Here is a 15,027-nt window from a genome sequence, read left to right on the forward strand (position 1 = left end):
CTCTACAATACATACTTCGCCAAGTAACACATAACTTAATCCTTTTAAGTTTACTGACTTGAGCGTCGGAGTGAGTTTGCTCGGTACAAAGCCGAGCCCTCAGTTTGTTCATTGTTTCAGGAGACCGAAAGGAGGATTCAATCAAAGACGTCATTCTACAAGCACGGGTGGTAACAAGTAACTGCTCTGGAATTACACCCGGAACAGAAATATTATGGGAAACTGCCCAGATAAAGAAGAAAAGGAAGACTAAGTCTGAGAAGGCTGACATGGTAACATTTATTCTATTATTTTCATTTAAGTTCAATTCACATGTTATTGTTGGGATAAAAATTGCTAACACATTACATTCTTGGCAAGCGACTTGATTAATGGCATCCGTACTACTAAAGCCGAATCTTTGGAGGTAAGCTTTCCGAAGAAGAAGTGAAGATGATGGAGGATGTCATTTCTAAAGGGGGTAATAATAAGGTACAACAGATTGGTCAAGAGGCCGCTACTACCTTGGCAATACATGAGAAAGAAGTATCGGTCAACGAGATTCGGAAAGATCGTGTACCTAATAATGCTTCAAGTTGTAACAACTAAAGCCGATCGTGTACCTAATACTTCCTTATTTTTCTTTTGTTTTTTTTTTTGGGTAAGATCAGGAGTGTGTTCACCGCCACTCTAATGCTATAACGACATGGTGCCATTGAATTGGTTAATTTTATTAGGTAAATAATGGGTCCGAAAAGGAGATGCAACTTGAGAAGACGGCTGATGGAAAACAAAGATACATCCCCTTCAAGTCGGTTCTCGTTTTTAAGGTATGCATGAAGTGTTTAATTAGTTAAATTTATATGAATGCTGAAGTTTGTGCAAAAATCGGCCCGAGACAGAAAGCGTTTTTGCAAAATCTTTTGAATTTTGAAGCGTTTTTGCAAAGATATAATAATGTATGTGTATATTCTTTAGGCCGTAAACAAGAGGCCGCTTATTCTTGCTCGACCCTAAACCGAAAAGCCACATGTGCGTGTTGGCCGGGGTCTCGTAGAAACCAAATCTGCAGCAATGAAAGCGTAGTTCATGGCGAAAAACTTTTGCCGAATCATAGAATAGTAGAGATAACTACAGTCTTTCCAGGCCATGAAAACTTTCAACCGCCTGTCCCGATTCGTGACGACATTACCATTCGGGAGATGCGCTTGGAAGTTTCATCCAATGGCCTCGAAACTCACATCTACTTGGCGAAGATATCTCCGCCTCAGCCTCGTGAAAGCGATTGGGGTTAGAAGAAATACCTTTATATATATGTTACATTTTTAATTGTTGAATGTTTTTATATGTTAAATTTATATGTTATTTTTTTTTTGTAGGGAACAAAAAAGACGGCTTTGGCGGATAAGCCTAAGTCCACAGACATGCCAACGACCTCGTCGAGACAACAACTTGATGAGGTATTTAATTAACTTCTCCATTTTTTTAAAAATTAACCTCGCTCCCTTTATTTATATTTTGTCTGTATTTATAAAAAGTATGGTAATTTTGTGTAGGGGACAAAAAAGACTGATAAGCCTAAGTCCTCACCAGTCTTTCCGCTACTACTACCTCATCATTGAAAGAGCGGAGTTGACGAGGTATTTAATTAAGTACGCTTTTATTTTTATTACTCCAACTAGGATATGTTACCTTTGGATTTTTTATTATTTTAATTACCTACTACATGTGTAGGCTGGTGGTAGTAGCACAAAATCAAAGACTCATTCTTTTAGGACTGAAAGTTAGGAGTTTAAACTCCACACAATATAAAGGGAAGGATTACATGCAAAAAGTAAGAACGGTGACGATGATGAGGCTGCATGAGGAGGCTGGCCTTCGCATAGCCACCGAGCAATTGATAATTATTCCGCTCGAGGAGGATATTCTAGGGGCTGAGCGCCAAGCGCTTATATCATGGGATCCGCTAGCCGTATGGGCTGGCCTAGACCAGATTGATATAGCACACATATTTGTTTGGATGAAGTAAGTTTCTTAATAAATAATTTCATAGTCTAATATTCTGACTACTAGATAGTGTTTTAAATACCGGAATTAATACCGTAATAATGTAGGATATTGAAATTGAGAGTGATCCCCGAGAAGAATATTCCATCAGATCAATACGGATTCCTGTGCCCCTATGTTTTATCTTTATTTATTCCGGATTTCTCGTTCGAACAACGGGTAGATTATATTGCTCAAAGAATTGGCGACAACCAAGAAGTGATTTTTTTGGCGCTTATAATGAAAAAGGGTAATAAACAAATTAATATTACGTTTCCCCCTACAATTGCATTTTCATAACTAATATATGTACTTGTTAATAATGATGATGTCTCTTGATGTAGGACTCATTGGGTGCTAGCAACCATCATGCCGACAAGGAATAAAGTTTTTCGGTTGGACTCTTTACATCATCAACCAAGCGAGACTTTTAAGCACTTGATTAATATGTAAGTTTATAATACTGATTTATTTATAATAACATTTTCATTTTTTATTTATAGAAAAAAGCTCTTTCGTATTTTTGCCCCTAAAAAATTAGTTTTCGCCTCCTTTTTATTTTTTAAAAAAAGGGCCTTTAAGAAGAAAAGAGCAAACGAGCAGGATCAACCCACGAAAGATTCGATGTTGGCCCCGATTTTATTACGATAACGGGTACGTGCTCAAATACAATAACATTAAGTGCAAAATCTGTGTTTAATACTAATACAATACCTAAAGTTCAAGATTATGATGTGAGCCTTCTATAAATGCTTTTTTTTTTTTTTATGTAATAATAGGCCCCTCGCCTTGACCGGATAGCATACAATGTGGATACTACGCTTGTCGGTTCATGTTGGACATTATTAGGCGAAGATATCTCGTTATTCCAGAAAAGGTTAGTAATAATTTAAACATGTGTTTATTACTTTTTTTTAAATTAGAGCTAATGTTGTCTTGCTTTTACGCTATATATACCATGATGTTGCTAATGTTGTCTTGCTTTCTGCTATATATACCATAATGTCTTCTCTTTTTTTTCCAAGTATGCAATCAACCCGTCACAATGATTGAGCAAGTACTCAAGTGTAGATATAGACGAGGTAAGAGACATGTGGGGCAACTACGTCTTAGAATATATTAGAAATCCATGATACTCGAGTTTAGATCAACTTATTAGTAAATTTTTTGTTGAAGTTAGGGAATGATTAGTTCATGTAAATTCAACTCCTTGTAAGTATATATATATATATATATATATATATATATATATATATATATATATATATATATATATATATATATATGATAAATTCTTTGTTGTGGTTGAATTGAATCTATTGAGTTCTGATGAACCCAGCTGTGATTTATGCTGGTGCTGCTGACATATGCAGGTTTTTGAATGGCATGAAACAAATTTAATTTTTCAAAACATTAGGAGTTCGTAATAAAAACGGTTACTAAAAAAAACCGTTGTGAATACCTTTCACAACGGTTAATAAAAATAACACCGTTGTGAATGACATTCACAAATACCCGCGCATAATATTCAACAACAGGTTTTAATCGAAGAACCGTTGTTAAAAGTCTTCACAATTTTGGAGGTAAAATTACAACAACGGGTATTAAACAAAGAACCGTTGTTACTAACAATTTCAACAATGGGTATGTACCATAAACCCGTTGTCAAAAGACTTCACAATTTTGGAGGGAAAGTTACAACAACGGTTATAAATACGACAACCGTTGTTATATAATTCCCTCCAAAATTTTAAAACACTTTCCACAACGGAGAACACCCAACAACAACGGCTTTTAACCGTGGTGAATCCTTTAGACAACGGTTCCATTAAATAACCAAACCGTTGTAAATACCTTCTACAACGGCCGCTTTAACAACGTCCGCCTTTTGTTTTTACAACGGTTTTTACCCGTTGTTATAGCCTGTATCTGTAGTAGTGAATCCTCCAAATATTTTGGATCAACCTCAGGAGAAGGAGACCTAGGGCCCCCGGACCTTATCGGGATGGCGGCCAGTGCCTCCTCTTCATCAGAGCGCGACGGGGAACCCTTCGGCGCAGAAGTACTAGGTCCGGCATCAGCAGAAGACATGACAACGAATATTTAACAAGAAAAAAGATTGAAGAATTTGTTTGATTACCTTGGAAGGAAATGTTACACCGAGTAACGTTTCGAGAAATTAGAAAGAGAAAGGAACTCTGCGAAAGAAAAACTAAACGAGAGGAAATTTTTTGAGAAAATGAAATTTGGAAGGCCAAAATGAGGGGCTAACTGCCCTATTTATAGAGCAAAGCCCACTCAATCCGACCAATCAGAGCAAAGCCCATGAGGCGTCAACCAATCAACGCCGAGCCACGTGTCAAGCATGCAGCCATGGAATGTCAATCGACAAACAGTTACAAAACTTCTTCAACACGCTCCTTGACAGAATGCCAATCGACGTATCTTCTTCAACACGATCCTTGGTATCTACTTGCCAAACGGCCCGCTGTTCAAACGAGCTTGGCGCACCGCCGGGGCAATCAAAAGCACACAAAGACTCACAACCTCGGTCTCGGCCGGCGCCATTTTCTTTTCCACATTTGATGCCCTTTACACATCCATGTGGAGGGGGATCTGACGGCTTGAGCAGAACCAAGCCGAGGAGGAAGAAGCCGGGGAAGAAATTTTTACTTACGCAGAATACGCTCAACACTCATCGAAGGTCCATACCACGGCATGGACTACGCTGGGGGCAAATTGATGGGGCATATTCTGCACCCGCTGACCGAGTCAACATATTGAGCAAGGTCAAAGATATCCACAAAGAAGTCAACACCTTGGACTGACCCCTAACCGACGCAGCCGGTCGGCTGTCACTTGGGTCTCGGCTAGAAACTAGCCACCGGGATACACATCCGCGTACTCACATCCAAGACCCCTCGGCATGGAGTCAACAGGGCCCGCCGGCCTGCCATGGGTCCCCCGGCCGAGGGTAGAACAGTCTTTCCACCTGCTAGCCACTTGGCCACTTGGCCACTACGTGACAAAAGGTGAAAGTCTATAAATACTCCTCAACCCTCATTGAGGAAAGGATCCGAAAATAATCAATTAAACATACTAATCTGGTATAAACTCCCTTATCTCTCTACAATATACTTTGTGCCAAGTAACACACAACTTAATCCCTTTTAAGTTTACTGACTTGAGCGTCGGAGTGAGTTCGCTCGGTGCCAAGCCGAGCCCTCAGTTTGTTCATTGTTTCAGGAGAGGCCGAAAGGAAGAGTCAAGTAAAGTCATCATTCTACAAGCTTACGTGGTAACAAATCTGCTCCGGAATTATACCCGAAACATCATAAAAATCATAAATCATGCAATATTAATCACATTAATACGAAATTTTACATACAATAAGTAAAAATGTAATAAAATAACTAAAAATCATTAAAACGAGCAATAAAATACCATAAATCATAAAATTGACCTAAAAATATTTTAGGACCAGAATATATAAGATGCATTAATATTTCATGACTTAATCTAATTAATCACAAATTTTTAGTTTTAATTAAGTTACTAATAACTTGAAAAAACTATAAATCGATTATGCATGCAACATCCTATGCTCTGACACCAATTGTTAGGTTCATATACCTATTATTAGACTCTTCTAGTAGTGAACTAGATAACATATTAATGTGAGTTTATTAGATCTAGTGCATGCATAACAAAATAAGTGATTAAATGAGAAAAACAATGTCCCTTACATTGTTATATGGCTCGAAAATAAGGGCACAAATAAGGTCACCTTCCTTATTTGTTGTTGAGCTTAAATGTAATGGGTGATCCTTCAAAATCCCAATGTAGAGATCCTCCTTTGATTGCACCCAAGACAAATCCCTTAAACTAATATATTAATTAACTAGATTAATACACGAGTATCCTTAAAATGATTCTAATAATATTCTTATTATTACACTAGTAATCTTATATTGTTATTAGAATTTAGGATGAACAATATTTTGATTTTCTAAAACTAGTTTAGAGAGAAGTGGGAGAGAAGGAGGTAAGAATGCATGTAGAATGAATAAATTATGGAGAAGTATATAATGAGAACAAAAATCTCATAATTAAAAGGAGGGAGTGCCGGGTATGGGGAAGGCTAAATGCCAAACCTTGGCATCTCCTTTTGCTTTTACACTTCTCAATATTGTGGGTGTGTAAGCTAGTATAGTATAGGTTTGTTTATACATATTTTATCACATAAAATAATCCACCCACTAACACTTTGACCCTCAATATTTCGGTCCATATATAAGATGGACTACCATTTTATTTTGACAATTTGTCACTTGTCACACAATATGTCACATGTAGTATGTAACATGTTATTAATTAATTTAATGTATATTTGTCAAATAAATATCATTATCTACATTAATTAAATTACATATAACAAATTGTCTAGTGATTCATGATCACATAAATAAAATGGGTCACATAATTATAATTCACAACATATTGTAATTATAATTGACCATTCATTCTTATCTCAATTGTTTCACAAACAATAATCAAGTTTAGTAATAAAGTATTTTAATTACTAAAATAAATCTTATTTAATCCAATTACAATAAAATATAAATATTCTTTCTCACAAATGAATTGTTCAATTTTTAAGGAATTGATTAACTTGTATCGTCATACAATTAATCAATTTGTCTATTAAGGGAATTGTCCTATAGGTATAACCTTAAGGGATCAACTGATCACCACCGTCAAACGACAGTAATGTCAAACTCTAGTTAGCCAATCATTATTGATTAATGTTGATCAGTTGACTATATAAATGAATCATCCCTTACGTATTCTTAATATAAGATTTAAACATGTGATCGCACTATTGTTGAGAACACATACTCCAACAAATAACTCATTCTAGATTTCCAAAAAATATATTATTCCATACATCATTAGGTTTGTAATTTAATTAGTAAATAATAATGATAACTCTTAAATAATATTCTAATCTAATATTTCAGATTTATTTAAATATATAACTCAAATACAACTAAATAATCAACTAATATGATAGTAAGCACCCATGTGAGTATTAAAAGCAATAATAGTAGCAACGGGAGTAGTGAAAGTCATACTATCAACAACAAGAGTAGTGAAATTAACAATAATAAATACGGGAGCAGTGAAAAAAAAATAATGACGGCGGGAGAAGTAAAAGTAATAGTAGTCCCAACACAGGTAATGAAGGTAACAATAAAAACAACAGAGAGAGTACGAAAAATTAATTAACAATTCGATTTTAGGAAAATATTAATTTATTTAAATATATGAGTTTGACAAAACTAACGTATTAACCGTAAAAATAGCAGGAGTAGTTAAAGAAACAATAGTAATTAACCGAAGTTGTAGTGAACGTAATAGTATTAACAGGGGATGTAGTGAAAGTAATAATATTAACCGCAGAAGTGGTGAATGTGTCTCATAATTTGTTGATTAATTTTACATCTCATCATAATTTCAAGATATAAATTATAAATATAAATGTAAATAAACGTAGTCCTGGCGTAGCCGGGCATCAAACCTAATAAATAAAGTGGTGACAACCTAAGACGATCTTATATTATAACTTGTGAATATTATTAACAGTACACATAACCTTGTCACCAATGAGTATATTCTTAATTGCAATAAAGCTTCTTCTTCTTGGGCAAATTAGATAGATCAAACCTTCATAAATTCTTGTTTCAGATTGTCACTTTTCGTCTGAAGGTTTCAGACGGTCATATGTGACCATTTTATGATAATGTAAGCACAATAGTACAGCCTGTGTTACATCTTCCGGTAACTTGTTTTTTAATAATGGTTACATTTCGCTGTAAAATGGTTACAAAATCTATCTTATGGCTTCAGACCAAAATAGCTCGTCTGAAGCAAGACCAACTACATACCCCATGATATGTACTGTATAATGTATTGGTGTATTTGATAATAGTCCATACTGGTAACAGTGGTAAGTAGTGGTAACTGTTAGAGCACAATTTCTCTCCATTTCCTAAAAAGAAATGGAGAGATAACTTCTTATTAATGGTTTGAATCGCATCTTGACAACATTTAACGGTTCTCAATTTACGCATAAAAGTAAAGGAAAAATGGGAGTGAAAGGGATAATTATTAATAAAATAGATTGTGAGAGGAAATGGAGAGAAAGGAAATGGAGAGGATCCAAATCCTAACTGTTATACTACCTACACTACCTAGGAACGAAGATAGGTTCAAGTTATACCTAGAGCCGAAATATCAATTTTATATCCTATTTTTAATCATAGTAACTTTTTTTGGAAAAATAGTAATTGTGTATGTTGGGTCATGAACTGGACTACTGGACAGCGTGTACTTAGTTTCATTTTATATATATCTGTTTTAAATTTAAAATGGTGGTCAAATATGACAATGAGGGTATGAAAGAAAAACATAATGGCTAGAGATCAAACTAACGAAAAATTGGTCTCCTCTATCATCACATCAAAGGTAACAATTACAAGTTCCCTCTTCATCCAAAAAAAAATACTCCCTCCAATCCAATCCAAACTACCCACTTGCTTTTGGGTGGTATTCGAGGCGACACTTTGACCGCATTTTCTTCCTTTGTATATAATTTTTTTTTTGCAAAAAATATAATTTATGAAAGATATTTTCATAATACAACTAAATATGTAAATTTTATCGTTCAAAGTTTTATATTTTTCTTTGGATTAACGGTCAAACTTTTCCTCCATAAAGCAAGTGGTTAGTTTGGATTGGAGTGGATTGGAGGAAGTAATATTCTGGTCTTGAAACAGATAACCTAAAACTTGATTGTCATATATTTGTGGCGTGTAAAGCAACTCATACGCATAGACTCTCACTTTCCTTGCTCTCTTTTGCCTTTCTTTCGCTTACATCAGTAGCAGTGATAATGCCTTATCCTCTCCCAAAAATCACTTAATATTACGTCATGCCTTTTTTATCCATTTGGTAGGGTGTATTTACTCCAATAAATATTGGAGATGGGGTAAAAAAGTAAGAAACACCAAATTTTTAAAAAGAATAATGAAATACAATGAGTCTTAATTGTGACGGATATATTTATCACAAACTTGTAACGGGTCAAGTATCACCCACATGAGTAGATAAGACAAAAAGTAGAATGTATATGGAATCACAAATGACTTGTCTTTATCCTCCCATATGGGTTTTATTTGACCCGTCACAAACTTGTGACGGATATCGGTCGTCACAAATGAATTTGTGAATGAAATAATATAACTTAAAATTACCAAAATAATAATGAGAATTTCAAAATTATACTCGAGTTCAAATTTTCTGTCCCATTTTCGATTTTCCTTGTTTTATACGTAGTTTTTTTTTCTTGGTACAAGAGAGGGGCAATCCCGAAAAACTAATTACCTATATTGCGAGGGATAGTCGCCCCACAAATGTCTTCTCGTAGAATAGATCAGAGACCAGAAGGTGGATAATCCAAAATGTCAAGAATGGTACTTGAGGTTACTTCTTGATTAGCTAATCAATCACTAACCCGATTAACTTCCCGATAGGAATGTTTCAACTTGATTGACCATGAGACATGTGTCATCTTTGATTGGGAGAAATTTCAGTAGTTATTTTTCATGGGCCTGTGATTGAATGGCTTCATTCAGGGATGAACCTTAAGCATAGCCCACTTTCTTTTATTTTCCATGGGCTACGAATCTACGATCCGAAAATCTCTTTGGGCCATCCGTTTATTCTTTTATGGGCTTCACTATTTGATGCATCTCATCTCTAGATTGTTTATGACTTAGGAGCATTTTCAGAGAGGGAACCCGCGGCAGCTATCTTCGGTGTGCATTGGGTAAACCCTCCGATATACGAGATAGCCTGCAAATTCCGTATACCACGTAAATCACCCGAGGGTGATAGGCTCGAAGTCTATAAGGCATGGACTCAGGCCATAAATACTCCATAAAATTTCTCTTGAGAAGGCTTGAACCTGGATCTCCTGCGAATTTCAGCCAAGTTTTAACCACTAAACTCCAACCTTATGGAATCTTTATTAGTGAGTAAACTTTCATGGCCTAGATATTATGTTAGCCTGTTAGGTGTAGTGTCACTCACTTGTATAGTTGATGCAGCCACTAGTCCAGTAGTCCAAATGCGGGGTAGTGGACATAAACCTTCAAAGTCCAAATGATAGTATTATGTAATTAAGATAGAATATAATTTCAAGTAGGATGACAGTGATTGATAATGTCGTAAAGTATTATGCAAAATACAGACCACATAAGATGATCTTCAATTAATTATTTAATTAAGACAATATTTGGGTGGAAATTTGTTCAATTTTCACATCCAAAACATAAGAGATTAGATTAGCCACACTCATCTTACATCATCTAATATTGTCTTTAGCTTATGATCTTCCCAACATCATTTTCCATTAGTAATATCCAACTCCCACCACACATGTTTTGTTACAAACCCACAAATAATTGTAGCAAATCTTGCCCTACACAAATATTCAATAGTCGAGGACGGTCGGTGGATTCATGTGGTGGTGAGCGTTCTGAACGACCTGATCTGTCTAGAAAATGAGTCTAGATTCTGTTTATAATCTAACATTTAACGGTTTGGAGGTTTTTTTATGATATCTCGTCCTATGATATATTTTAAATTTTTTAATCCGCTAATAGGTGATTGAATCCTTTTTCTACGAGCAACAAATCATTCCTCCGATAATGTCATTAGAATCCGACGAAAATACTTGGAACCAATATTAACCATACTCATCACAAAATCAATGACATATACAAAGAACACCTTTATAAGACGATATTATATATAAGACGATCACACAGAAAGTAAAGATAAGGGGGGCGAAAACTGGAGACTTGAAGAGTGAATACATGATGAAATTTAATCTCTCTTTTTCTAGGCACCAACCTCAGTGGTAGCATAATAGGGTAAGTCTAACTAATCAATTTCTCTATTTATAATGTAATTATACATAATTAATCGAATTGAAAAATAAAATAACAATATCTAAAGTCCTAAAATAAATCTAATAATTCGCCTATAAAAGAATAATACTCCGTATAATTAATCGACCGCGATATCTGTTTGAGCTTGTTTTCTGCACGAAACAAAGCACCGGTAAGCCTCTAATCGTGTGAACTCATCACCAACATCTGGGCTATAGACAAGATATATGATCGGTCCATATTTGGTATAACCACTTGAAAGGTCGTCTTCGTCTTCATAAAGACTACATTGTAAATCATGTAGCTTGGCCTTTTGTCTACGTATCGGAATATCGGATATGATGATAACAACGCAGCCCCACTTCCAAATAATTGTAATTCAGATTTAATTCCTCCACATTTACATTACATTTGCTGAGATACCCGCCAGATAGCCATCAATGTCGCTATTGCACCGGCTATTAGCTGTGAGCGTAGACGATTTGGACATGTGGACGGTGAGGATGAATCGTCTAGTGCACCTTCGTATATCATAGAGCCGTTCATTATCTCATCTGGTACTGTTGACTGTTGTCCTTGTCCCTCCGATGTTGATGCCGCCTTTTGGCTGCGTCATGAATTGAGAAAAGTGAGAAAAATATGTAGAATTGTAGGCACAGCCCACGTCCGTCCGGCCGAAAAAATGGACTATGGTTTAGACTAAAATCGGATCAATTAAATATTTTTACTCAATTAATCAAAACAGAACAAAGGAAGAAGCTTTATAAATTGATGGCAACCTTAACAAACTTCCCTCACATGTGAGACCTTTTTCCGACAAACCAGACCTCCCCGATAGGCCCGATTACAACCATAGACACTGATATTATGTTAAGTTTCATTATCGAGTCTAAGATGCATAATGATAAATTATTATTATTATTAGGGAGACTGCACATGGTGTCCTTGAGGTTTGCCATTTTGCACGATATACCCAAAATTTTGATCCGGAAAACTTTAAGAGGTCATAACTCGTGTGTAAGATATTGAAATGTGACGGTTTTTTTTTTCAAATCGATCGTCTTTTCGAGAACTACGATTTGGAAAAAAAAAATTTCAAGTTTGGAATTCGTTACCAAGAGATATGGTTACTCAAAGTTTGTTCGATCAAAGAAACTTTGACATACTAAAACTCTTAGTCACGGGATCCAAATACGACAATTTTTTATTCCAAATCGTAGTTCTCGAAAAGACGACCGATATGAAAAAAAACCCTGTCACATTTCGATCTCTTAAACACGAGTTATGACCTCTTAAAATTTTTCGAATCAAAATTTTGGGTATATCGTGCAAAATGGCAAACCTCAAGGACACCATGTGTATTATTATTATTATTATTATTATTATTATTATTATTATTATTATTATTATTATTATTACCTATGAAATATCTAATGGTCCTAAAAATATCCAGTTCCTATTCATCCATTTGTTGAACTAACAGCCAACAGCTGAAAAAATGTGTGAAAAACAGAGATATTGAGGCTAGATATTTTTTAGGAAATTGCGTCTGCTAGAAAGATCGTTACTTCTCCTAGGGACCACAAAAAGTAACACTAACCGACTTAAACGAAATGTCTAAACTACCCATCTAACTTGTGACGGTCTTTTAACAAACAAAGGGCATAACGGGAAATATAGAGAATGTAAGACAGTATTCTGCCGTAGGTAAAGACAAATGAGTGTCTCTGTGTCTGACAAGAATGCCAAATATACAGCTCAACATTCATTTTCTATTGTCTTTAATACACAAAAGAGTGAACGAAAAGCAGAAAATGTACGTGTATGGGATAATGGGCTTAACGTTCACATTGTCAGCTCTTTTACGCAATCGTAAATGAGATGCCGTTATTTGGTGATATCGAATTTCAATACTATTATTGGGCAATAGTGAAGCGAGAAGCGTTAGTAGGGACGCTTGCTAAAATGTTTTGGCCCCTTATTATAAATTCTGGTTCCGTCACTACTATCAACTGACATAATATCAACGTTCATTAATAATTGCGTGTTTTATTTATCTTTCCGTCACACCAACAAATCACACAATTAATCAAACATGTTATGATAAAGTTGTACAGATAAGATTCTCTTTTTGCCACCTGAAATGAATCGCATATTATCAATAGTTTGGTGAACTACAAGCATTAATCTTGACTTAGCATTATTTTGCCTAGAGTATAATTGAAGCAAACATTATTGTAAATCCACACTCACCAATATCTCGCCTTTTGAGACGATTACATAACAATACGTCGGTTTAAATTAGTCTTATTCACCCCTTTTTATTTCACTCGAAATAGAACTAATTCAATAAAATCGAGTAACTATATAAACACACACTCGATTTTTTTTATTTGTAAAGTTTTATTAGTTGAACCAATTATTAACTTACCTAACGAAAGGTGACAAGTTTTGCTAGAACACTAATGGTTGGGAGTTTGGTAAGAAGTAGCAATCCCAATCCTAACAAACAGTGATAATAATAATTGGCCGCGTTTCAATCCTTTGTTTAATATTTTAATTAAACGTAAACAAATAAATGAAACGAACAAAAGAATGAGAATCAGGAAAAGTGATTAACCTGGTAGCAGGAGAAGCGCAAAAGGTGATAGTATAATCCGGCGAACCACCACAAGTAAAGGTACTACTTTTATCATCATAAGCATAACTATACGCGGTCGGACACGCCTTTTTAAACACCATTGAGTAACTTGACGGCTTACACGTATCCGGTGATCCATACGCGCCACTACAACAGTACTGCGGTGAGTTAAATGCGTCACACGCGCTTTTACACGCTACTGTACTACTGCTACCACTGTCCAAACTCGCTATCCTCAGGTCTGACGGACACGCGCCGTTTAGGTCTGTGAAGCAGCCGGTTACTGTGCAGTTTGGACCGCCTGATGGTCCGCTGTGTGGGGTCACTACCATTGGAAGATTATACCTGTCGGTGACAAAATAGGCCAAGCTAAACAATTTAATGAAACTGATGAAATTAATTGTTTATTTTTTTATTCTTCGTGAATATTTTATTCAAAGTTAAACAAATGATTAGAACAGGGAATATAATTTCCCGCCTTTTTACTACTCCGTATAAGTTTACTATTCCTTCCGTCTTAGTCAATAATTTAGATTTACTTTATTTTCACACTATTGAGTAACAATTTAATGGAACTGATTAAATTAATTGTTTATTTTTTTTATTATTTGTGAATATTTTATTCAAATTTAAATAAATGATTAGGACGGCCAAAATATCATTTCATCCATTAGCTTTGATTAAATTTCCGACTAAAATTAAGAAAATGATTGAGACGTAGGGAATAATACCCGTCAACGAGGCTGACGTCAAAGAAGTCCAAGCCACCAGAGCCATCAAGTGTAAATTCAGCGAGGGTGGCGGGAGGGGTAGCACCAGAATTGCAGGCAATTGAGCCCGAACCGCAATCAGCGGTTTGACAGGAAAATAAACCGGTAGAGGAATTAGTAGAGCAGAGGGTGCGGCCCCAAAAGCGGCCGCCCCAGCCAGAAGGGGTAGTAATTGTCTTAGACTCTCCATTTCGGAGAGCGAAACCGGTGGTAGTTAAAGGAGAGACACCAGCGTTGGAGAGGATACCAGGCCAAACAGTGTAGGCGCAGCTGTTTAGTATGGTGAAAGTGGCTGCCTCAATTCGGAGGGAAATGAGGAGGAAGGTGATGGTTAATACGAGTCGAAACATTGTTCGATTGCGGAGGCGGTGATGGTGGAGACGGAAGGAGAAGAGTTGGTGGTTTGGAAAATGGAGGGGTAAATTGGGGAAAGAGAGATTAGGAATTTGGGAGGGGAGGATGGGTTAGTGTATTTATAGAGGAAAGTTTGGTAAGACGACAAAAAGTGTGAGGGGGAGTTGGCTAACGTTGCATTTTTTTACCAGTATATATTTATCCGTTGGGGAGTTTGGTA

At 35.8% G+C, this 15,027-nt stretch overlaps 1 protein-coding gene across 1 annotated transcript; it reads right to left on the reverse strand.

Moving 5' to 3' along the window:
• Positions 1-10,971: 10,971 nt before the first annotated feature.
• Positions 10,972-14,906, reverse strand: LOC141586578 (thaumatin-like protein 1b). The gene is made up of 3 exons (XM_074407866.1): positions 14,415-14,906; positions 13,663-14,028; positions 10,972-11,649 (listed from the first exon to the last, which is right to left on the reverse strand). The coding sequence occupies exons 1-3, from the start codon at positions 14,801-14,803 to the stop codon at positions 11,448-11,450; spliced, it is 957 nt and encodes a 318-aa protein (XP_074263967.1). The 5' UTR covers positions 14,804-14,906; the 3' UTR covers positions 10,972-11,447.
• Between the last annotated feature and the right edge of the window lie 121 nt (positions 14,907-15,027).

Source organism: Silene latifolia, chromosome 6, assembly GCF_048544455.1.
Source record: "Silene latifolia isolate original U9 population chromosome 6, ASM4854445v1, whole genome shotgun sequence".
Classification (NCBI taxonomy): domain Eukaryota; kingdom Viridiplantae; phylum Streptophyta; class Magnoliopsida; order Caryophyllales; family Caryophyllaceae; genus Silene; species Silene latifolia.